General features: G+C 48.4%; 1 protein-coding gene across 1 annotated transcript in view; it reads right to left on the reverse strand.

Moving 5' to 3' along the window:
* WNT3A (Wnt family member 3A) overlaps positions 1-21,546 on the reverse strand; it is an 88,956-nt gene extending 67,410 nt beyond the window's left edge. The window contains exon 1 of the mRNA XM_041408621.1: positions 21,355-21,546. Within this exon, the coding sequence (XP_041264555.1) occupies positions 21,355-21,425 (71 nt within the window). The 5' untranslated portion in view covers positions 21,426-21,546. The remainder of the gene's footprint in view (positions 1-21,354) is intronic.
* Between the last annotated feature and the right edge of the window lie 3,904 nt (positions 21,547-25,450).

A 25,450-nucleotide genomic window follows, 5' to 3' on the forward strand; every position in this document is an offset into this window, starting at 1 on the left:
GTGTCTGCTGCAGAAGTCTGAGTGTGGATGTCCTGGAGCACATCCTGAAGGAATCACTGCTCAGACACCACAACAAATCCCACTTAGGGCTCAATCTCATGGTCAAGCAAGAGGAGCTCAAATTACTCCCTGGTGCTAGTTGACCCACAGCAATCCTACATATGTGAATCCCTAGCCTACAGCAAACGCTGGTGAATGTGATTTAAATTAACCCTTTTTTATTGTGGGTAAGCAAAGTCTAATTACCTGACTAGCTGCAGGCGAGCCGCGAGCACACAGACAGGTACCAAGGGTCAGCTGATGTGTGGTAACTTGTTGCACCGCAAGAAACTCGATCAGGACTTTAATTTGCTAGGACTTCCACATGCAGGCAAACCCTTAGACCTGGATTCTAATTTCTCCCAAGGCCTCGGGCAGTACAAAACTGACTAAAAGTGGTATTGAGGAGAGGGAGAGGTCACAGAGATGCCCCTCCGTGTTGGGAGGTGCCACGACAAGGTGGACTTCAGTACTGAACCAAACCCCTACACTTTGTACAAATCTAACAGTGGTAACAATGAAAATAACCCTTAAATTCCTTCATTTTTCCAGCTTAAAGCATTAAGAGCTGCTCGTATCAAAGAGCAGCAGATTTGTTTCATCAGAGGCAGCCAGCATCCCTTACAACAGAGCCATGCCGAGTAGAAAACAATAAAAAGCATTTATTTCTCACAAATAAATCAGTTTTTAGGTAGGTTAACAGGACTTTTGCTTCTGAGGCAGGAAACAACAAATGAATGTCACCAAAGATCCTTAGTTATGGGTGCCATGATAGTCCAGCCAGGTCTAAGCCAGGTCTAAGTCACAAACTCAACCTCTTTATTGTTAGAAGAGACAACTTTCAAGGCAGACACCAAGAGTTTTACTCTCCTGTCCCACCTCTGCTCTCTGCTCCCAAGACAGACGGATCAGCAGCTTTTTGACCATGAGCAGGGTCCTGCTCATGTCACCAGCCTGGGACAGAGCACAGGAATGCTTCATTCCAGACCTCCAGTGATCCAGAGGGTCCATAGGACACTCCTGGAACTATCCGCTCCGAGGACTCTTGAAATGACAAACTCCCAACCAGATACTTGGATTATACAAAGCATTTTTTCCAATTTGGAAGTGAAATGGGAACCAGTTCACTGAAACCAGACTCAGCTCAGAAGCAGACCTGATGTGTGGTGAAGTTGATGAATCCCCAACTTGCCAAATCCCCCAACAGAAAGGATGGATTCTCCCAACCTGTTGACATCTTCAAGATCTCAACCCAAAGCTCTTCCCAAAAAATGCATTTCAGCCCGACTTGTTTGAGCAAATAGGGGGGAAAATGTGGTGGAATCCTCATTGGTATCCTAAAAAATGAGCCCACACACTTTTACATCCCAGTTCCACTTTCAGATGGGTCAAACTATCAACCACTAATGCTGGAATTTCCTGGGATGGGACACAGTTCACAGACTGAGACAAACACAGGGATGGATGGATGGATGGATACAAACATGTCCAGCAGGGCTAATTCTGCCTTTACTAAATTCACTGTACACACAATATTTGGTGATTAAACCTTATCCATCCAGGGCTGCAGGGGACACCAGTCACCTGTGGGATCAGGCTCTCAGTATTTATAAGAAAGCCCTGGAAATATGGACCTGTTTTATGCTAAAAAGCTGAGTTTGCTGCTCTCACCTTTCCCTCTGACTTTCTAAACAAGGCATGGATTGCACTGCACCAACAAATGAAAGAGTTTCTTAATCCTAGGGGAAACATGATGCAAAGAACAGGAAAGCAAAGGGAAAGGTGTTCATACATTGTGGAGTTACAGGAAAGTAGATGGATGTTTCAACTGGAGAAAAATGAGGTAAATTCTGTTTAAATTTTGCAGAGCTGAAGCTTTGTACTAACTTAGAAACTCAATTGTAATCAATTTTGCCATAAAGGTAAGAATGGGAAAATCATCATAAAAACCAAGTTGCCATGGAACTCTGGAGGTCACTGGAGACCAGATGTGATGACATCCCCCAACTGCTTAGGATGTTCTGGGGAAACCTTCCCGTTTCCAGGTCACCTCCTCCGAGCACACATCCACAAAAGCCTAATGAAACAGCCAGGCTTGCTCTTGTGAAATCAGTCTGCAGACAGAGGCTTTCTCTGCAGCAGAGCAGAGCAAGAAGGAAGCTTCCAGAGCATGGTTAGAAAGTTCCCTGGAGTCAGGGCTGCTGGAGGATTAGCAAAATTAGATTTTGGGAGGACGTGTAGGTACTAGCAAGCTTCTCAAGCCATGACTCTGTGCAAGCAGCAGCTCCTGCAAGCTTCCTCAGGGGCTGAGGGCTCATCTCTGAGCTGTAATATCGTTAGTGTGACATTTGTCACCTGCTGTCCCCATCCTCCAGGCTATGGAGCTGTGTCAGTTCACACCATTCCAGCTTTAAACAGGTTCTCAAGGCTGCGGGACTTCAATAGATATGAAAAAAAAACCCCTCTGGATTCACCAGGACTGGAATTTCACACATGCTCCTGGCAGAAACCAGTGTTCAATGGAGTTCATCTAATCTCTATGGAACACCTTAAAGTTAGGAATTCAGGTAATGGTTTCACCCAAAACCTCTCTGACCTTGTAACAGAATCATCGGGGACACAGAAGAGCAACTTGCTGTGTCCTAAGATAGGTGGCTAGAGTAGGTGGGGTTGAATTGCCCTCTGGGGAAGTTAGTCCCTAAAAAAGGGTTCTACACGGAAATTATGAACCAGAGGCTTTCATTTGGGGTGACAAAAGCTTGCCACAATGAATTTCATCCTCCTGAGCCATAGACATACACAAAAACTACCCAACAGCGAGTTCAGGGGGAGAAGTTTCTCAGCTTGGTTTTAAACTAAAAGAGAAGATATTTAGATGAGATATTAGGAAGAAATTCTTGGCTGTGAGGGTGCTGAGACCCTGACACAGGGTGCCCAGAGTAGCTGTGGCTGCCCCTGGATCCCTGGAAATGTCCAAGGCCAGGTTGGACACCAGGGCTTGGAGCAACCTGGGATGGTGGAAGGTGTACCTGCCATGGCAGGGGGTGGAAATAAGACGACTTTTAAGGTCCCTTCTAACTAAACCATTTCTTCCAATTAAAGCCCTTCTGTGTTTCTATTATTTCTGTGATTCTGCAGTTAACAAACACTGTCAGCAGCTCAATATTTCTCACTGTCAAAGCTCTACCCAGCCATTGGCCAGTCACAAACCACGAGCTTCCCTCTGAAGGGAGCAGTGATGAAAAATTGCTCTGTTTTCTCTACAAGGTCTTGGCTGCACCCATTACAGCCACAAATGGTTATCCTGAGCTGGTAACCATGCTCCAGTCCTAAAGAAAAATGTGAATTTGCACACCTGAGGTCAGCAACCCTTCCCTAGAGTGTCCAGAACCAGCTGCTCCAGAGAAAAAGTGTAAGTGCCCTACACAGGATTTTCATGGAACATCATTTCCTTGCAAAAATCTTATTCTGGTCTTCATTAGCCAGATGTCACTTTAAGCTCAGAAATTAAAGTCCCAAAATACTCTTAGTTATTAACTATGACAGTCCAGAATTTTTTGCAATAACTGCAAATATTTCCTGGGAAAAACGTATTGAAAAACGCTGTGCTTAAATCAGAAGAAGATTTGGGTCTTTTACCTCTTTTCTGCAGGCAAAATCAACACGGAAGGTCAAGGACCTGACAAACAGTTCAGGTTTCTCATCAGCCTCTCTTAAAATAGGGATAAAAACCTCCCAGACACCAACTGGCATCACATCAATGATATTTGTGGGGTGCTCAGGCACCCAGTCATCCCTCCCAACTTTGCCTGTCTAAAAGGGAGGTGTTTAGGCTGTTTCTGGAGTGGATGGAGAAAGATAGGCAACTCCAGACAGTGATTCATCACATCCACTAGAGATCCCAATCTCAGGAAGGATGAATCGCCCTCAGAGGGTGCCCAACTTTCTAAGATGGTTGGCTCAGATAGTTGAGCATTACATGGCTAAAATGAAGTGAATTTGGTCCAGAGGTTTCTTAGGGAAGGTTCTGTCACCCAACAGAGCAGAGACACCACTCCTGGTGTGCTTGGAGACTGAAGGTGTGCTTGGACATTCTGAGCAAACCCTGCTTCCCAAGCAGAGTTGTCTCCAGTTGGGGGAAAGCTTCCTGGAGGATTAACTGAATCTTCCCCATCTCACCTGAAAGGAGATGCCTCAGATAACTTGAGTCAGCCCTTGGGATGAGACAAAGTCCCAGCCCATAAGCAAGAGGGTTGTTGGTCTGGTGGGTATTTTGATTTGACTGGAACATTCAGTCCAGTTCTTGGAATATTTTAAAGGCATTTTCCCTCATTCTGTCCTCAGGCTCATGCATGGTTATGCTGTGCCTGCTCCTAGGCCAGGTTTCTATCTGTGCAGCACTGGAAGACTCACAGACCACTATTCCAAGTCCTTTCCTTCAGAAAATCCAGGTCTTTCCCTTAGAACACTTTGTGACTATTTCCCAGACCTATGGAAAGCACTTGGAAAACACCCGGTGACCTCAAGGCAACCTGGGAGCATCGCTCATCCCACAGCCACACCACCCTTCTCCACGGGCTAAACAACTTTTTATGTGCCTGACTTCATATCTCCACATGTTTAAATCTCTTCAGGGCTTGGGAGCTGGCTGTGAGAAACAGGAATATTAATATTCTGTCAGTGCCCAGAAGGTCTCTGACTATGAGGCAAGAAAAGCTGGTGTGGTGTCTGTGGATTATGTGCCCTTGCTGGCTGATCCTGGCCACCAGGACCTCAATGACCTCAAGTTCCCTGCCAAAACAGGAGCAGTGGAGTCAATCTCAGCAAATCCTTTCTGGCAAACCAAAGATGAACTGAAATAATTGTAATTTGAAATGAAGAAATGGCAAAATTGTGGTTTATGTAAAGCAGAGGAGTTTGATATTGCTTTTTTGGGACGGCTTTTCAAGGGTACTGAGGTTAGAGGCACAGGCCCAAGTGACTGGGAGTCAAACCAGGGTGTGAGCCATGTGAACACCCATGTGAACGTTCTTACCCCCTGGTGAATATGAACCATCTCGTGTTTATTGCAGGGAAAGAGCATTCACACGGGCAGTTACCACAGAAAAACTGGCATCTGATGAGTTCACACCCTAACTTACCTCGTGGTAATTTGTTCAGGTGCCCATCCCCTAAGGTGCCATTCCCAAAGTGAAGGTGGAGGACGCAATGTCCCCTTTATACTCAGAGTCAGCAACTCCGTGGCTATGGGATGGGAAAATGAGCTTCACCAGTTTCCTCTGCTCCATCCCGAGCAGGGTTTTGAGCCCAACCTTCCCAAATGTCAGCAGCACACCCTCACCGACGGATTATGTCGTTCCCCAGAACCACCAAATCAATTATTCACATTGATTGAGGCTTGGCCAGCACTGGGGATTCAGCCAGGAGCCAGTGGAGCTCAGAGCTCTCAGCACCCATCCCTGCTGAGAGCAGGGTGCATGGATGGATTTTGTGAGCTCTGAAGGATACCGAAGTTCTGCAATTCTGCCTTTGCATGCCCCAAAACCCCATCCAGCTCCAAGCCAAGTTTTGCTGCACCTTGTCAGATATGTACAAGCCTTAACCGGGCTCCTTCTCTGCCCTGCACTGGGATAGGGGAGATGGGACTGAGATATGCCTGTAATTTCCATATATTATTACTGTGTGTCCCTGATAGCAGGGATAATAACGTGCTGTGGATCAGCCCAGCAGAGGAAAACTCTCCCTGCTCCCAGGCTTCACCTCAACCCCTGCAACCCAGCCCAGAGCCCAAGCACAGAAAATGAACAGAACTGCCCCGGTATTTAAGGATAAACACAGAGCAAACATGGTACTTTCCTGGCCCAGAATCAAAGGTTGAAGAAACTGGAAGGATCAAGACCTAAAGGAGCTCGGAATCTTAAGACATGAGACAAAGGAATTGCTCCAAAGCAGAACTTTCCTGGCCCAGAATCAAGGTATGAAGCAACTTGTAGGATCCTGAAGGATCTCAGAGCCCAAGACACAAGACAATAGGTTGTCCCTAAGTTTGTTACAGTCAAAGGAAGATTTTCTATGGCTTCCAACTGTCTCTGGAGCAGGAGCCAAAGCTCAGAAGAGGGATATGTGATCTGCCTGTCTGTGCATATACATAAAATCATATCTATACATTTAAATACCTTCCTTCATAATAAATGCTTTTTCTCCCCACAGAACTCTCACAGAAGGGGTTGAACCTTCTGGACTTCTCCAGGACACATCACTGCGAGCTGCCAGCACCAATCCAGCAGGGAAGAAGTGAGTGACACACAGCTGTGACTGGAAAAACAGACCTCCAAAGCATGGGAGTCCTTTCTTCTCCTTCAACCTAACACGGTTCAACCTCCTCTTCATCCCTTCCTCAGCCACACAAAGCAATGAGGAGATTGCTGGCATGGCCCACTCCTCTCAGAAATCACATCTCAGACTGAAAGGAAGGAAGGAAGGAAGGAAGGAAGGAAGGAAGGAAGGAAGGAAGGAAGGAAGAACCCTGTGACGGTCAGAGGGCTGCAGCAAGCACCCAAAAAGACAGGCTAAGAGAGCTGGGATTGTTCAGCCTGGAGAGCTGGGAAGATCTCATTGTGGCCTTACAGTAATTAAAGGGGGCTTATAAAAAAAAGAGGGAGAGGGATTTTTTATGTGGGCAGATAGGGATTGGACAACAAAACCAGTTTTAACTAAATGAGAAGAGATTTAAATGGGATGTTAGGAGGAAGCTCTTTAGTCAGAGGGTGGTGAAGCACTGGATCAGCTTGTGGATGCCCCATCCCTGGAAGCGTCCAAGGCCAGGCTGGATGGGGCCCTGAGACACCTGAAGCAGTGAATGACATCCCTGCCCATCACAGGGGGTTGGAACTGGATGATCTCAAAGGTCCCTTCCAACCCAAACCATTCTGTGCTATGTAATTCTGTGAAAGAAGGTGAATTGAAGAAAACAAAAAAACAGATCAAGGAGTTATTCTGTGAGTACTGAAACGGGGGAGCACTGACTCTTCTGTCTGGAGTCAGGATGTCCAGGGAACATGGATGCACACACACATCCTCACACCCTGCAGCCCCTGGCAGGACACTGCTCACGTTTCTACCCCATTTAACCACCCTTTTTGGTGAGATCTAACATTTTTCAGAACCTCTGCCAAATGGAGCTCATTTGGGGCCAAGAGGTTTAAATGTCATTATGGGGACAAAGAGGCAGCAGGATTGCTTAAGCCTTGGATCATGTAGAAACCAGTTCTGAGAGATGGATTAGAGCAGCAGTGGATCTGAGAGCCCTTCCAAGAGCCCCTCCTTGCCCCTGGCCTGGGTCCCTCTCCAGGACCTGAAGGAGCCCTTTACACAAGCAATTACACCTTTTACTGCATAAAAACACTTTGCAAAGGCCTGAATTTCACAGAAAAAGGGTCAACGTGGCTGAAAATTACACAAATTACACCTGAGATGTCTCTGTCTATTCTTTCCTAAGATTAATAATGAAGTCTAACTCAGCACAGTAATGCCCAGGGCTAAGTTCATGCCTAACTTAGCACCCAGACAGATTTAAAAGCTGTGTGGAGACCTGAAGTTTAGTCAGTTCAGAGTTCACATCACTTCCCTCACTCTTCCATTATATTGATGCCACTGTGTTCTTCTGGCATCAAAGAAAATCCCAGGCACCTCTCCTGACATCTCTAAGATCAAGGAAATTTGAGATAAACCCAACTCTTCCTCATTCACAGTTACAGAAACAGTCTGGGAATTCGAGGACCAGACAGCACAAGCGTATGAATAAATTTGTACAGATCTTATCAGCAAGGTCAGCAGAACCATGAAAACGTGAAGCTCAGAAGGCAGCAGGAGCTGGTAAGTCCAGCTGCAGGGATTTTGGGATCAGAACCATGATTGGGTTGGAGGGTGCTCTCTGTCAAGGTGCCTCCATTTGGCAGCTCACCACTGGCTATAGAAAATCAGTCCAAATGACCAAATCTTTGACAAATTATGCTTTTGCAAGAGCACTCCTCTTGAATCTGCCTCTGCCTTGAAACACCACAGAACCCAAAAAGGAGAGGCTTTTGCAGGAATACAAATTCCTTGTCCATGGGCACCAAGGGCAGGACGAGCTTAAGGATTTGGGCACGATGGAATTAAATCATCTGATCTAACCTTGCTCACGCCGGAGTCAGGCTCCCAACTGGTTCTGCTGATCCCCAGCAGAGAGAGACCCTTTCCTCCCGAGACTGACACTGGTAGGGCTGCTGAGTCCCAGCCAGGAATTGCCAGCCCTCCTTGGTGGGCTGCAAAGGGAGCTGGGATCACTCCCTGAGGTGGGATGTGCAGCTCTGAGACAGTGCAGGGTGATGAACCCGGCACAGCCCTGCAACAGAGAGGACAGCCCTCAGCTCCTCACTCGTGCTCTGACTCACACGTGTCCAGCTGCCCTGGCTCTTATCCTCACCCAAAAATTGTGGGGGTTTTTTTTTTTTAAACAGTGAGTCAAAGGTAAGTCTGGCCCAGCTTCTCCTCCTGGCTCTGCTCAGTGACCCCACAGTGTCCCTCGGAATGGGGCATGAGCAGCTGCCCCTGCAGGAAACTCTCATTCTCCACCTTTCTGATTCTCCTCTGACCAGGACACCCAGCTATTTGTTGAGGCTTCTGAAGGGCAGAGAAGAAATATGGCCAGAGCTCCCAAGGATGTGTTTTAGCTCCTGAATTGCCTCGTCCCCTGGTTAATCACAAAGTCTGCAGCCCATTAGACAGTCAAGGTTTTGCATGCTTCCCTGCCCTTCTGGTACCAGAGCTTGCTCTTGCATGCCAGAATCCAACAAGAGCCTGGTTTCCCCAATTTCTGCAGCCTGTCTGCAGGACAGAATTCCTCAGTTTATTCTGAGTGCCAGTGTTGGGGCAGCAGGAGCCACCACCACTCTCACTGCTGCTGGCAGACACCCCCAGGCTATCCCTGGCTGTAAATTTAAACCCTGTACAAACACCATGCAATAATATATACAACAAAGCCTATACAGCCTACACAAACCCTGAATTAGTTTCTCTGTTAGGATTTGGAGACTCTTCTGGCCAACTGCAGTTTCAGTGGCTCTGTTAGGAAGCTGCGCCTGCCTTGTGTTAGCCTGAGCTTGACCCTTCCATTCACCAGGAGCCCGAGACTACACATGAGTCAGCAGGACAAACGGGCTCAAAGCTCCTCGGGATCACAGACTTCCCATATGCCTGTGGGCAACTTACACCGAGGGTTTCAGTGGCCACTGAATTAGCATTTCCCTGTCTGAGCCCCGATCTTCTGCTAATGTGTCTTATCTATTCTCTTTCAACCGGGCTGTTTGCCCCATCTGTCTGGGCCATGTACTCTCCCAGGCAAAACCCAGTTCCCACTGTGCCCTCAGTCTTCTGTTGCAAGTGACTTTGAGGTTTTGCAATCAATCCACTAATATCCATGAGCCATCCTGCTAGGAAAGAGCAGTGACCCGGTGAGCTCCTTCCTTCCCCAGATGATATTCCTGTTAGCAGTGACTCAGAGCTAACTGAGTGCTCACATCCACGACTTCTTCACAATTCCGATTTAGGCAGATTTAATCCAGCCTGGAGCACGTGAGGATGGATGAGGTGATTTCTGGATTTAATGGTGGTAGAAGGTGCTACACCTATTTCTGCAAGTCCACAGCGGGATGGATCTCAGCTAACCCAAGGTGTTGGAGAGTTAGACAGCTAAATCTGTGCTGCTTAAAGCCTGGTCTGTCAGAGGAAATAAGCACTTCTTAAAAAGCAACAGAGCTAATCCACTTTTCCTCAGCTCATGATGAGCTGAGGGTATTCATGGCCAGTCACTGCAACCCACTGACAAGGAGCAGCTCCATAAAATCAGCTAATTGATCACACTGCAGCGATGCCATCAATAAATCTGAGGCATAAAGCACAAATTATGTGTCCAAGTAGCCCCCACACTTCCCTCCTGTCCTTCCCACCCAGCCTCTTGCTTTCTCTGAGCACTTCCAGCAGCAAATCTTCCCAGGGGATGACCCAAGCACAGCCCTGCTAATGCTGCAGCACAGCAGCTTCAGGGCCTGGAGGTTGGGCTGCCAGGTCCTTTCTCTATAGATTAAAAAATCAGCACAATTTGCTCTAACCAGCTGGGAAAGGGCACGGGCTGGGCTGAGCTTCCCAGTCCCTGAATCCTTCACTTCGGGAAAATAACAGAATATATCAAAAGGGTGGATGGTGGGAGGTGTCCCTGCTCGTGGCATGGGGTGGAACTGGATGGGCTCTGAAGCCCCTTCCAACCCAAGCCACTCTGGGATTCCAGGATCCATAGAAGGGCCCTGCCCTCAGAGCCTTCAGGACAGCTCTGCACCATCCCAAATCCATGGGATCAGGGTGGTACCCAGCCCTCCTGGTCTGTGTCACCGATGCAGCTTATTCCACACCAAATTCATCTCCATGGCTGCTCCCAGAACGGGCAAGAAATTGGAAGTTTACAAGAATTCCCTTCAAAAGCCCCTCTGAGAGATGGGATTTTTGCTCAGTTCTTCTACACCTGTGGAAAGCAACAGCAGGACTTCAAGTGAAGAGTTTTTACAGATGATTTGGTCACTAAAGATTCACAATGAAGGGTCCCCCAATGGACACATCCCCTTTCAGCACTCCACATGTCTCTGTAGAACATAAAATGCCCAGATGCTCCTCACTTTTAGGAGTGTTTCAAAGCCAAACCTGACCTGTCTAAAGGGACATATCTTTGTCCCAGTCATCCAGGATCCTCTTCCAGGAAATGGTTGGGAATCTGGGACGGGACGGGACTCCTCTCATCCCAAAGTAAATGTCTGACAGATGTCAGATGAGCTATATCTCATCTCTCCCCACTAACTGTGAAGGAAACTTCACTGTAAAATATTCAGGAAGATTCTCCCTCCAGGAGGGATAGAAACCAATCATAGATCTCCCAAAAAACCTCATTAACCACATTTTTGTGTCTCTGGAGGGGCTGTGGCTCTCCCAGTAAATTCTACAAATCTTATCTGATGCCCAGTGGTATTCCCTGACATTCAGTGGGTTTTGGATGGACTCCTACCCACCCAGACTGTCCCATTTCTTCCCAGCTACAGCAGGCCCAGGGAAAAAAGGGAATTCTCCCTTGTGTCCCCCAGCCTGCTGAGGATTTTGTTTTCTGTCACACCACACAGCCCTGTCTAGCAACAGGCCCATTGTTGTTCTTGTGGGGGCAGAGGGACAGACTGAATGGAAGGCTTGGCAACTGCTCAAGGATCTCCATTCCTGCTTCCCACTCCTCAGGAATATCTCTATCACACAAGGTGCATCCCTCTGGAAGCACAAGGAGCCCCTGCTCTGCTCAGGGAAATTTGGATTTGTCTCACAGGCTCAGCTGCAGCAGGGATGGGCTCTGCCTTTTCTCCCTGCTCCACCCCACGGTGGGAATTCTGTTGGACAAAGCTGGCTGCCCTGGAAAGAGGGGTGTGTGCAATTTTTGCTATAAAACTGCATCTTCCAGCAGAAATGCAGAGGAAATACAAACCTGGAAAGTGAAATTATGAGGCATGGACTGGGAAAAGGGGAAAGGGCTTGATTTCAGAGAGCTGAGAGCAAAGCAAAGAGGAATTATTGAAATGCAGAAACATCTGTAGCTGTGTCCCCCTGCCAAGATAACTGTCACAACAGGGCCACAGGGAAATCACTTCCAATCTCTCCTTAAGAAGTTTTGAGATAAAGTTCTACCACAATCTTGAGGTAATGACTTGTGGCCGTGACTGGGGGACGGTGGGAGACTCTGGATGTGTCCAAGAGCACGAGGAGGATGCATTTGTTCTCTGGAGTGTCCTGGGTTAAAGGCAGGATTAAACATTTTACAGAGGAAGCTGCAAAACCCTCAGACTGCTGAGGCTTTCAGCAGCTGGGCTGAGACAGGCCAAAAGATGAATTTCCAGAGGAGAGGGGTGGTCTAGAGGTTTTTAGGACCAGCCTGGATGTCATGAATGTTCCAATACACCAATGAGCACTGAAGTTAATAAAATACAGGAAAATGATGGATAAAAAGTCCATGGCTTGATTTAACCCGTGTGAGCTTAAGCCTGGCAACAAGAATGATGGATTTTAACAAGAAGGAAATGGACAAGTGTGCAAAGACTTCTGTTTTGGGTATATTCTGACCAAACCTGGGTGGTGTTGGTGGAGGTACCTCTGAGCTGGTCTCCTCAATCCAGCTGGCACAGAGGATTTCACCAGCCAAGCTCCATCAAACAGCTGAGACAGGAAGAAAGTGCCCAATTCTCCTCAAAGAAAGGAGCCAGGAGCCCCTGGCTTGGATAGAGACATGGGAATTGCAGCCATGGGATGGGTGGAGTGAGCTCCACCCCGAGGCTTTGCCTGCAGATGGACATGGAGCAGTGCTGAGGCACTCTGGGATTTTCCCAACTGGTCCCCAGCTGCTGCCAAGGAAGGAGCAGGTCACCAGAGGATTGTGTGCAATCCCTGCCAGGCCTCTGAGGATGACCAGCGTGTCACCCAGCCCCTTAACCTGGCATGGGCTCCTGGTGGGAACCTGGCCATCTCCATTTGAGGGCTGGATGCCATTCCAGGGAGGCGTGTTTAAACTGGGAACACTGGGAATGGTGCCTGCAGACCAGGAAAACTCCCAAACCTGTGATGAACCCCAGGCCAGGCTGGAAATGTGAGGGTCTGCCATGCCTAGGCACTCCCTGAGCTTTCTCCAACACACTTTGAGCCCACAGAACCCCATGGGAGAGGAGAAACGACCATCCCAGACACCTGGAGCCCCTTGCAGGGCAGGTGATGGAGAAGGGAACCAGCCACATGCTCTGATGTGACTTTGCTGGCGAAGCCTGAGAGGACAAAGGTGCAGCAGGAGAAAAGAATTTCACAGCACGAAGGAATAAAAAAGAGCAACGGCATCCCTGCTAATAGTTATCACTGAATCCATGGGAGAGTAACTGGCTGGTGTGAGAGCAGGACAGAAACCGTGGTGAGGAGGAGACCAAAGGCACCTGGGACTCCTTTGATAGCCCAGTCTCTACAAATGCAAAGCTCTCTCTGGGTAGCAGCAGCACCCAGATGGGAAGGGCGCTGTGAATATGCAGGTGACAAACCAGGAAGAGGGACAAACAACACCTTTGTGATGCAGAGCGCTCTCCCCTGGCTCCCCGGCTGCTTTTAAAGCCCTGCCCTATGTTAGGAGTTCAGAACAAGGGAGTTAATGTATCAGCTCTCCTTCCCTCCCCTTGGCTTTTGGGAGTTGCTGTAGAATTTGGAGTGAGCTTATGAACTGTTGGATTTTTAGAGGTTGTGCTAAGACAACAGGACCTAAATCCTGCCCTTTTTAAAAGGACAAAAGGGGAAAAGAGCATCATGAATGGCACAGGATAAATGGAAACAGCTGGCATGGAGAGTTTCATGAGTGGCTTTTCTGCAAGACCAACCCCAGACCTGATCCAGCAAAGCTCTAATGGACACTCCATGGGAAGGCTGCTGCCTCCAGTTCCAGTGTTAAACCGCACTGAACCATCCAGGCTCTGGGCTGTGTCTCTGGGTGATGACAGTGAAGCAGAGATGGGTTTAGAGAGACCTTTTGGGCTGGGGACACTCCTGCTGCAGCCTTGGCTGAGCACGTGGAGGAGACCTGTGTGCTTCTCCTCTGCCATTTCTTTCCCCTTCCTTTCACAGAATCACAGAATTTACAGAATTCCCAGATGGCCAGGTTGGAAGAGACCTTCAAGACCATGGGGTCCAAGCCAGCCCCAACAGCTCAACTGAACCCTGGCCCCCAGTGCCACATCCAGGCTTTGTTAAACACACCCAGGGATGGGGACTGCACCACCTCCCCGGGCAGGATTCCATTCCATTCCCATTCCATTCCCATTCCAGAACTTTACCACTCTTTATGTGAAAAACTTTTCCCTAATATCCAGCCTGTATTTCCCTTGGCTCAGCTTGAGGCTGTGTTTTCCCCATATTCCAGTGGGTTTAACCCCAGTGCCAGCCACCTCCTGTCTGGGCAGAAATCACCCAGCTCCACACCACCAGGACTCTGTGGGTGCCCCTTCAGAACCTTCTCCTTCCCATGACCTCCAGACCTCCCTCATCCTCTTCCTCCCCTCTTCCCAGCCACACCGCTCATCCCCACAAGGTCTTTGGGAAGCAGCATGACTCCAGTCCTGCTCTGGGAAGGGAATCTCCCCATGGATGGGGTGGTTCCTGTCCATCCCTGCTGGCAGGACGAGGCTGTCAGCCCCAGGTGCGCTGCCCATGCCGGGAACAGCTCCCGGGGGATCATCCTGACTCGGTGCCCGCGGGATTCTCCTTGTGCTGGGTGCTGTCATTATCCCAACAAAGCCCTTTGAAATGCGGCAGGGCGCTTTGAATCAGCACTCCAGGAATCCTGAGCACGGGCACAGCCCAGGGACAACCCCTGCGTGTCCCGGTGGAGATTTTCCTGCGCTCCCAAAGGAAAAATATCTGCTCCTCGTCAGGTCTAACGTGGAATAATCCTCTCCTCCTGTGCTCATGCTGAGCACCAGTGGTGCAGGGATTGGTGCAGGGGCTGCATGGCGGGAGTAGGTTGGGAGGGAACTGGGATGCAAGCAGGAGAGGGGTCCTGCAGCTTTGGGATGGAGTCAGCCTGATTTCTCCTGCTTTAATCAGCAATCCTTGATTTCCTTCTCTAGGAAACACCATAGTAAAAATCAAGGCTCCTTCAGCCTGAACCTTTTAGAAGGAAAGGTCAAAAAGTCTTTTTTGGCCAACAGAAAGCAAAGTGATTCCCATCCCTCAGTTCCAGCCACCCTGGTTGAAGCTGTCCCTGCTCACTGCAGGACCAGATGAACTTCAAAAGGTTCCTTCCAACCCAAACTATTCCAAGTGCTCAAAACTTTTCCAGTGAGAATTCTCAGAGGTGTTCAGATGTCTGCAAAGGACAGGTTTCACCTCCAGGGTTACCTGGAAACAGCTGGGGAGCAAAAGATTCACTTTGTCTGAGTTAGGAAAGGCTTTTTACTGGATGTGCCTCCTTCAGCCAATGCTCTGACTATCGAGCTGCTGGTTTTCAGGTTAATTTCTCTAATAAAGTCCTCTTTAAAATGGAAAGGAAAATCCATTAATACGTAGTAGAACAACACAATTTGATAAAATGAGTCTGAAAGCTGAGCAGATGAGGGATTTGGGATTTTCTTAAGCACACACCGGGCTCTCTGGGGAAGTCCCAGCCCTCTCCATGCTACAAACAGGGACTTCTTGCTAAAACCTTGCAAAATTTTCAGTTCCTGCTGAGAAAAAACCTCCTGGTGTGATCCTGGTCCAATTATTAATCTCACCACAGCTAGACAAAAAGAGCAACACAAACAGCATCAGAGTTTGTTTCTTCAGTCCCACCAAAAAGATGGAGATGGGAAATGATCTCCCTTCCCCTTTGCACACAGCATCCTCTGCACAGCATTAAAACACAGGATTTTACCACTTAGATCTGCACAGAAAGATCTCCTGGACCCTTTTCCCTCTACCCCACTGCTGCTTGGGTGCAAAGCACCCATCCCAAATCCAAACTGAGGGGAGAGCTGGTGTCTGAGAGGGGCCTAAACCACCATTCTGTGATTATTCTCCGCCTGGGAAAAACAGGGCTGGGTCAGACACTGCTGTCTTGTAGGTACAGGTACAAAAAGGCGATTCCAAGGCTTGGGACAAAGGTGGGACAGGGATGGATGCAGGGCAATTGCACTGCTCCACTAGCTGGAATCCAAAATGCAGGGAACTCTCAGAACTTTGGGGCTGTAAGCCAAAGCTTAGAATTAAACCCAGGATTTGATCTGAGACCTTGGAAAAGGCTCCCAAACTGAGGTGCTGGAAGTGAGAATGTGGATTTGTAGTTTAAAGCAGAGACACGTTAAGCTGAGTAGAAGGAAATTTAGAGCTTTAGAGTTTAAGATACAGAAAAAATAAATGTAGTTACAAAGGTAATGAGAAGTTTTTGTAGGTTTGTGTGCCATAAATGATTGGCTAAGAAAGCTTACACTGTAGCATGGGTCCATAAGACCCATAAGAAATAATATAATTGAATATTTAAAGATTGGGTCAAAAGCATAAATATCCTTGTTGGCAATGTTTTATTGGTCAATAAATCCTTGAAAGGCCTTGTAAGTAAGGGTCTTGTGACCTTGTGAGCCACACAGTGAAGATGTGAGCTGAGCTCACCCTTCCTGCCTATGTAGAAGCTAAGAAAAATAAATCCCATCATCAAAAACAACTGAGAGGTCCTGTCTCTAACTCATCCAGAATTCCCACAGACCCTGCTGGATTTGAACATCTCACCACAACCTGCTGCAGGAGGGGAGGAGACACAGGTGAATTCCAGCTCCTCACCCCGGCCAATCGAGCAGAGAAGTGGGGAGATGCAATTCATACCTCGGAGCTCTAGAGATTACTGCAGGAGCCCTGGTGCCAGCACCTGGCTGGGCTGGCCCTCAGGTGACCTCAGGGCTCTGCCTCCCTCCTGGCACACCGGGATGATCACCCCGAGGCAAGCTTTGCTCGCAGCCTGCCAGGCCGGCGCTGGTCCTGCGGGCTTTGCAGAGGATTGGGTTTCTCCCAGCAGCCAGAGCCTGGCCTGGGTTTCTCTCACTGTGAAATGGGGGCTGTTGAGGGGGACAGATCCCAGGAAAGAACAGAGAGCACCAGGCAGGAGCTCATCCCTGCCCTGCTCCTGCTGTGGGGATGCCACAGTGTGTGAGCTCAAGTTGTTGGTTTCCCTGGGTCTGCACTGAAGGCACTTGAGGCAGTATTTCATGTTCAGACTCAGGTGTTTATTATTCCTTATCAGTAAAACAGTCTCACTACTGTGAGTTCAGCTTTTCATCAGAAGGCACAAAATGGCCACAATCTCTTGTTCCAAGGTCTTTTAAGACTAAACTATCCAATTAAGAACTGACACCTAGATTATTTTCCCTTTTAACCCAATAACCGATCCCAAAGAGCTCCAGTGTGGACTTTTCTGCCCAAGTACAAAATGCCTCCCAAACCCATGAAGAAAAGGAAGAAGCAGCATGAAGAAGAAACCCAGGACAGCACCCTGTGCCCTCCATCTTGCTTCCATCCACAACACACTAAAAATCCCAAACCCTAAATGTCTCACCAAGTGACACACCTACACTGCTCTCCATAATCTATTTCACACTTTTGTGGGTTCTGGTCTATCTTGAAGTCCAGGAAACTTTCTCCATGAATGAGGGTCAGAGTCAGTGCTCCCCTGGGGGTCAGGGCACCCCAGAGCAGACACAGAAATATTCCCAGTGGTCTGGGCTTCCACACCCCAGAGCAGACACAGGCTCAGGTGTGGCACCTGGGCACTGCTGGAGTGATGTCCCTGCTGCTGGCAGGGCTCCCTCGAGCTCACATTTCCTGAATTGCAAAAAACACAGAGGAAAGAGCTGCTGGATCCCTCTCCCCAGCCCTCACAGAAAGAGGATCCTGCAGGACACCACACCCTGCAGGGATGAGGAAAGCCATGGAGCTGCTGGGGAATAGAGCAAAGCCAGGCCACAGCAGGGAAACGTCTCCACACACATCCCCCAAACTCCACAGCCTCTTCCCACGGCCTGGCATCTCCTCACCCGGATATTTCCCAGCTTTTCACAGGGCTGGTGCCATCCCACCCCACCCTGGGTGTGACACAGAGGGTCAGGAGCCCCAGCAGGGCAGAGGAAGGACAGTCCCAGGGCAATGCCACCACACCAAATCCCAGCCTCTTGCTCCATGACAACTCCTCCTGCCATCCCTCTCCAGGCACAGAATTTAACCACACACATCCCCAGCTGCCTCACACCCAGGAGAAATTATGCCAGTTACTTCTTCCTACACAAAGGGGTCTCCCTGTACTTCCAGTTCAGCCCAGAGAGCCTCTCCTGGGATCACCTCCCTCAGGAGCAGCATCCTGGGCTGCAGGAGGATAAGATTCCCAGCATGGAAGTTCTGTGTTAATTTTAACTGATTGTTTTTTTTCCCTTCTGAATAATATCTGCCCCACTGGCTGTGTTCAGACCAAGTCAGGCCACTTAGCACGGATTGAAAAATAAAATAAATAAAATTAAATGGTGTTTTTGTCCCACCCTGTATTCCATGAGGAGTCAGTCAAGGCAGTGCAAGCTAGCTGGAAAAAGTTTAAATTCTCTTTATGCTGCTCCTGTGACTCCCCACGGACCCCAGACTCCCCCAGGAGAGGGAACAGGTTACATTTAATCCTCCCTTACCCATGAATTTTGCTTTGGAATTCCCTCAGCCTTCCTTCACTCATTCCAATCTCTTTTTTTTTTAATTATTTTTTTTTAACAAACCAAAAAATGAACAGCACCAACATTAAAAAAAAAAAAAAGGCAGCAAAACCCGAAAACTATCTGATTTTTTGCAGTTAATCTGGCCCCCTGGGTGTGGAAGAGCCTGTTGCTGCTCCCAGGAGCTGCTCTAGGTTGAAGAGCTCAGTGCTGCACTGCTCTGGAGAAGGTCCCGTGGGGCTCCTGAGGCACAATAAACCCCTCCAGTGCATCTCCAAAACCTGGCTCATCAATCCCAACAGCAATCTTGGATTATTTTTAAACCATTATTTCCAAAACCGCTTTTATCTCAGTTTGTAAATGAATTATTTGCTGGTTTTTTTTTTTTTAATTTTTTTTATTTTTAAGGTTTTAAGGAACTCACAGAGCCTCCCCTCCCGCCCCTAGCATCATCACAGAGGGATTTTTTCCTTTTCCCTCACTGAACTTTTCCCAAAGCTCCCAGGAAGGTGGGAATCTGCTTGCTCTGGTTCAAACAGGTGCCCCGTGCCACGGTGGGAGCAGCAATTTGAACAGCTCAGCCTAAAAAGGAGCTGTGAGAGGGAGACAGAACTCACAACACCTGATCCCCCTGAGAAATTGACATTTCCCCCGATTTTGGGGCAACAATTAAGCAAAACTCACAGGAAAATATCATTTCTCAGTGCCTGCTTTTTGCAGGGATTTCCTCAGAGTGTAAATATCCACAGCCCCGTGTGCTTTAGGATGAGCCGATGCTTTAATTAGAGACGATTAGAGAGGAGGGGGCACAATTTGGGGTTGGTGAATGACAGATTTTCTGCTCTAAACACCCGAATCACCGTGAGCTGACAGAGGGGAGATGCTGGGGATGGGATCTTTGCTGCTTGCGTGACCAGACTAAAAATATTCCTGGTTCTCTCTTCCAAAAAATAAAATAAAGAGTAAAACAACAACAACAACAAAACAAAAGGAAGAGCGGAACAAAACGAAACGAAAATCAAATCAAGCAGCGGGGTGGATTTTGCTGGATTTTGGGACCAGCTGGGCTGGCCTAGGAGCGACGGAACTTCCCTGCCCTGCTCGGGATGCGCATCCCGGGGAGCCCAGGGAAGACCCCAATTCCCACATCCCCAGGGCTGCCCCCCCATCCCCAGCCACGGGGGTGCGTTCATATCTCGCTAGGGGAATAAATAAATAAACGAGAAAATAAATATATAAAGAGGGGAAAGGTTGAGGAGGAATAAAGAGGGGAAGGGACGGGAGGGCGAGGGGGGAATTTCGGCAGCCAATGCAACAGCTCCCGGCCTCTCCCGCGACTCCCCCAGCCCAATCCAAGCCTCCTTTGCATTTCCATGGCCTAAGGGGGGGTTTCTCCTGGCGAAAGGAGCGTCTGGAAGCGCTGCTTGGCACCGGGGAAGGACGGGACAAAGCCACCCCAAAGCCCGCAGTGTCGCCGGTGTCGCCCCCCGCGCACACCTGAGGATGCCCCGGCTCGGGACGGGACCCCCTGCCCCCCTTCCCAGCGCCTTTTTTCCCATCTTTTCCCACTTTTCCGCAGCTCGAGGGACAGGGGGGACAGGGGGGACAGACAGGGGGGCCGGGACCGCGCTCCCCTCGCCGGGTGACAAGCGAATATTTATGTCGGTATTAGAGGAATGCGTTTCCTTCTCCAATCAGGAATGCGAGCAGAGTTTCTAATTATAAGTTAGATGGTGGCTGGGAATAAAAGATTGCTTTTTAATGACTCCCGTCCAGGTGCTCTCGCTGCCTGTCTTCCCAAGAACACATTTGCATTTTATGGCTTTTTTTTTTTTCTCCTTTCCTTTTTTTTTTTTTCTTTTCTCTTTCTCCCTCCCATCCCAACGAATTCCCTGCTTTCAGACATACCTGAAATAGTTGGAGAGGCTGCTGCCTTCAACACCCTCACCTCTGCACCGCCGGACAGGGGGGACCGCGCATCCCGCACCCGCGGGAGGGGGGGTTGGGGGGGGGAGCAAGGATTAATTTCAAAATTAATTAGCAGCACGGCGATGATCGGGGGCGTTTTTTGAAGGACCCCCATTGATTATTATTTTTTTTTAAAGGGGGGCGTTTGGGAGCTGTCGGCAGCGCGGAGCCCCCCGGCTCAGCCCGCGGAGCCTCCCTGCGCTAGGGCTTCCCCGAGCCCAATTAGCTCCGCGGGGTAATTAGAGCAGATCGTGCACTTACATGCCTTGCCCAGCACCATTTGCTTTTCGTGGGGGAGCGAGCGAGAAAAGGCTCTTAAAGGCGTAGGGTGCCAAGCGCGGAAAAGGAGGAAAAAGCGGCGAAATCCCCCCCCCCAAAAAAGTGCCGCATCCCCGCGCAAGGAGCGCGGATTTTGCGCCGGGAACCTCTCCCCCATCCCCGGCTCTGCTCTGCCTTCCCACAGCCCAGCTTGTGCAGCTTCGCCTCCTTTTTCTTCCCATTTCCACCCCTATTTTATTATTATTATTATTATTTTTAAATTTACCCCTCAATATTTCTTAAAGCGAAAGGGGGGGGAATAAAAGCCACCCAAAAGTTTTGCTCCTTTGCCCCCCTCGCTTCCACCTGACTAGCTCGAAATCACCTTGAAATGCTCATGTCAACTAGTATCATTATCTCTTTAATTCAGGCAGCGCCTTTTGTTCTTCACAGGAGAGGATCAAAGCGCTCAGAGGGAAAAAAAAAAAAAAAATAACTTTCCGATCGCTCCCTCTCGCTCTCTCTCTTTTACAGTAGGAGAAGGAGAGATCAGGTATAACCCAGTCAAAATAAACAAAGTGAATGCATAAATAAAAGAGGTGAAATGCAGGTTCTAAGAACTTGCTGGCGCTGGAACAATCCCACCTCTTTAGCTGAGTGGCAACGAAAGGAGAATTTCAAGTCATCTTAAGCGCAGGGGTTGCAGAGAAAGCAGAGGAGGGGAAAAATAAATGAAAATGAGCGAAAAAAAAAAAAAAAAAAGAAGAAGAATAAAACTTACCACCAGATTGGGTAACTTGACAGAGCCTGACTCAACCCACAAAGAAACAGGAAATATCCAAAAGAGGCCATTGATGAAAAGTTGTCTTTCTTTTTTTTTTTTTTTTTTTTTAACCAGAGTTGCCAAAAAACTTCCTTTCTTCTGAGGCAGGATGATTATTTTAATAATAATAATAATAATAACAATAATTTAAAAAAAAAAAAAAGTCAAATGAAGTGAACTCAACCCGACCAGGTAAATCCTCTCTTGCTTCCTCTACTTCTCTCAAGGAAAAAAAAAAATCTCAGAGAGGTAAAAAACTCTTCTCTCAGCCAAGACACTGAAGGCAAATATTAAAAAAAAAAAAAAAAAAAAAAAAAAAAAAAAAAAAAAAAAAAAAAAAAAAAAAAAAAAAAAAAAAAAAAAAAAGAAGAAAAAAAAAAGTTTGAAGTAGCTCTCTTAAAAAGGACCCAATCAGCACTTATTGCCAAAGGGAGAATTCTGATGCTTTGGCTTGTTCTGTCAATCAGGAGCGTGAAGTCAGGAATGAGCTAATTGCAAGGAGATAGTGTTTTAATACTCATTAGGGGGCACGTTGGCCCACAAGCCAAGGGATAAAATGTAGTTTTAAAAAGGGGAAGGAAGATTTAGGGGGTTTAAATAGACAGGGGGGACCCCTGTGGATTTGGGTAGCTATAACAACCTGCCCGGATTTCACTCCCTGGGTCGAAGCTACTAAAATGCAAAAAAAAAAAAAAAAAAAAAAAAAAAAAAAAAAAAAAAATTGGAAAGTTTTTTTCCCCCCCCCCCTTCTTTTAAAAATTATTATTTTCTCATTTTTCTCCTTCTTGCCATTCTGTCTTCTCCTCAAAGCCCCACTTCCTCACGGGGACGGTTGGGATGCATTTCAACCAACTTTCTAAAAACTTTCGGTTGCTCTCTTTTTGGGGGCTTTTTTCATGGAAAAAAAAGAGGATTTCCACCCAGGCACGCAGACCCCCTTTCCCCACCAGTCCAAGCAGCCGCAGATCCAAGACCTCCACTGAAGACATCTGCTAAAAAAACCGACTTCTTCCATGCAAATCTCCAAAGGGCTCCTTCAGCTCATCCCAATTTCCAGGAATCCCAGCCCCGGACATTGGGAAGGCGCCGCTGCAACGACTTCATCCACCAGATCCACCCCACAGGGCACCAGTAATTGAGCTCTTTTTTAATTTCTCTCTCGACACATTGTCTCAATTTCTCTCTTTTCAGCGCCGGTGGTGGGGGGTGATTTCTGCCGTCCCAAAAATTCGGATTTTTTTTTTTTTTCCCCCGTGGGGCAGAAAGAAAAAAAAAAAAAAAACCAAAGGTGGGGGGGTCATATTAATATTATTATGAAGATGTAGCTCCTCGATTCCCGGTCCGTGGTGGGATTTGCTGCTCCTCTGGAACATATTGGTTAAAGCTGGCTGGGGCTGGGAGCAAGTGTCACCCACAGCTGACAGGCGTCCCCTTCCCCCGGCTCATTTGAAAGGGGCTGGAGAGGCGAAAAGAGGGGATGGAGGCATCGCCTGAGCCTGGAGATATTTTCTCCCTGCAATAACAACGATCCTCTTTTCCATAGTTTTATATATATATATATATTTTTTTTTTTTTTTTTTTTTTTTTTTGTCACTTTTTTTGTTTGTTATTATTTTAAGGATTCAGCGGCCTGCAGGAGATTTTATTTATTTCTCCGACTTGCTTTTATTTTATCTGTGAATCAGAAAATTTCTGTGGCTCGCAGGGAACAAAGAGAGGTACAGTTTTTAATGACTTTGTTGGGGGAAGCCTTGCAACCCCGCATTAGCTCAAATCAAAATGCGCTTTCATCCTCATTAAGAGCCGCATTTATATTTTGCCTTAGTAGGGAATATTTCTATTTACACACACAGGGCTTTACATGCATATATATAAAGATATGTTTGTGTGGAGCTAGATGGAGAGATATATTCATTCTAGTGAAATTATACTAGAAATGCAGTTCATTCGGGGATATTTAAATCATCGGGAATTTGGCAGGGGTCGGGCCCTGATTATTTTCTTTCGGCTTGGATGACAAGCGATTGCAAATGTGAGCTCTGGCAAGTGCTCCGAGATTTAATCGCTGCGCGGAGCCGATCCCAGCGGCTTCCAGAGGGGGAACGGATGCTCCGCGAGGCTCTCCCAGCAAATCCCCGCCGTGTTGATGCTGCAATTATAGCCGGGGTATTAAATCCATCCCCCCTGCTCCTCCTCGGGCAGCTCCCCCGCCCCCCCCGGAGGAGCCCAAGGGGTTGGAGGAGGGAATTTTATTGCATAAGGTGGGATGAGGGAAAAGGAGGAGGGGTGGTGGTGTGTGAAAAATCATCTTAAGGACTTTCCCTGTGTATTAGAGAAAATCCCATCCAATTATAGCATTACTGGAAAGAACCAAACACCGCGACTTTCAAAGGAGGGGATTTCTCTGTCTTTTCAAGTGGAATTGCTCACGCTGCAGACTGGAACACACACACTCACACACTCACACACACTCACAGCCAAAGGGGAGGACGGACGGGGCAGGACACACATCCCTTCCAGCTAATCTCCCCTCCCTTTGTTCCTGGGGAGAGCTCAAACATCTCCCAAAGCCTCTGCCCCTCCCTGCAGGAAGCAGCAGGCAGCTTTACCTGGAGGTACAAATTCAGCCACTCTCCCTTTTTTTTCCCCCTCTTTGCTCTGCAGCTGCCGCCGGCTCGGGGAGGAGGAGGAGGATGGAGATAATCCACTTTGTCAGGGGCGGACAGACACACAGACACAGCCCGGCATGGGCTGCCTTCCCTCTCTCTGACGCCAGCAGCTTTTAATGAGGCTGATCCAAAGGTTCTGGGCTGGCTGATGGTTATTCCCGGCCCCGGGAATGCTCCTGGCATTGGATATCTATCAGCAGCTTTATTTCTCAACCTCCAAGGGCCGGGTTTTGTGGGGCATTAGGATGGGTAAAAAAGACAAAACCGGCCTTAGGGATGCAGGGCAGCCTCAGGGAAGTGGCACTGCTGGAGTTTGGCTGCCAAAAAAGCTGCAGGGTTTTATCCCAAGGGATGATTTAGGGCCAGGTTGGACCCTTTTTTCCAAATATTTGCACATCGTTCAGACACACTTTGGGATGGGCAGGACCTGGCTTTGGCTTCTTCTTTCCTAGGTCTGCTTATCAATATCTGGGGAGTTTTGAGGGAATTTTGGAGGGGAGAAGTTGCCCAGAGAAGCTGGGAAATTGCAAGCACCACTGCTTGGTCTGATGCCAGCAGCTTTTAATGCCGCTGATCCAAAGGTTCTGGGCTGGCTGATGGTTATTCCCAACCCTGGGAATGCTCCTGGCATTGGATATCTGTGAGCAGCTTTATTTCTCAACCTCCAAGGGTCGGGTTTTGCAGGGTGTTAGAATGGGTAAAAAAGCTGCCACCAGCCTTAGGGATGCAGGGCAACCTCAGGGAGGTGGCAAAAAGCCCAAAAAGCTGCAGGGATTTCTCCTGAAGGATGATTTAGGGCCAGGTTGGTCCATTTTTCCCAAATATTTGCACATCGTTCACACACACGTTGGGATGGGCAGGACCTGGCTTTGGCTTCTTCTCTCCTGGACCTGCTCATCAATATCTGGGGAGTTTTGAGGGAAGAAATTGTCCAGAGAAGCTGTGACTGCCCTTGGAAGTGTCCAAGACCAGGCTGGACAGGGCTTGGAGCACCCTGGGATGGTGGAACGGGATTGAAAGTCCCTTCCAACCCAACCCATTCCAGGATTCTGTAACCCCACAAGAACCCTGCTGCAGGAGCAGGAGCTGCACAACTCCAGTGCCCCAGCTGGGAAAAGGGGATGGGAGGACATCACAGGCTCCTGTCACGGGGCTGGAATGTCTCCTGGAGGCGTCGCTGCTTCTGTCCTGCTTACTCACCCTGGTGGCAGCTCCAGGGGCCACTTGAGCATGTCCAGAGCTGGATTTAGGGACATGAGTGATCCCCAGAGCAGCTGCTCCCAGAACAGGCACATCCAGGCTGCTCCCATCCCAGAGGAGCCTGTGGGAAGAGATGAGGGAGCTCTGGAGGGACCCAGACTTGGTCACACTTCTCAAATACTCCC

This window comes from Onychostruthus taczanowskii, unplaced genomic scaffold (assembly GCF_017590055.1).
Source record: "Onychostruthus taczanowskii isolate IOZ18803 unplaced genomic scaffold, ASM1759005v1 scaffold3, whole genome shotgun sequence".
In the NCBI taxonomy this organism is placed as follows: Eukaryota; Metazoa; Chordata; class Aves; order Passeriformes; family Passeridae; genus Onychostruthus; species Onychostruthus taczanowskii.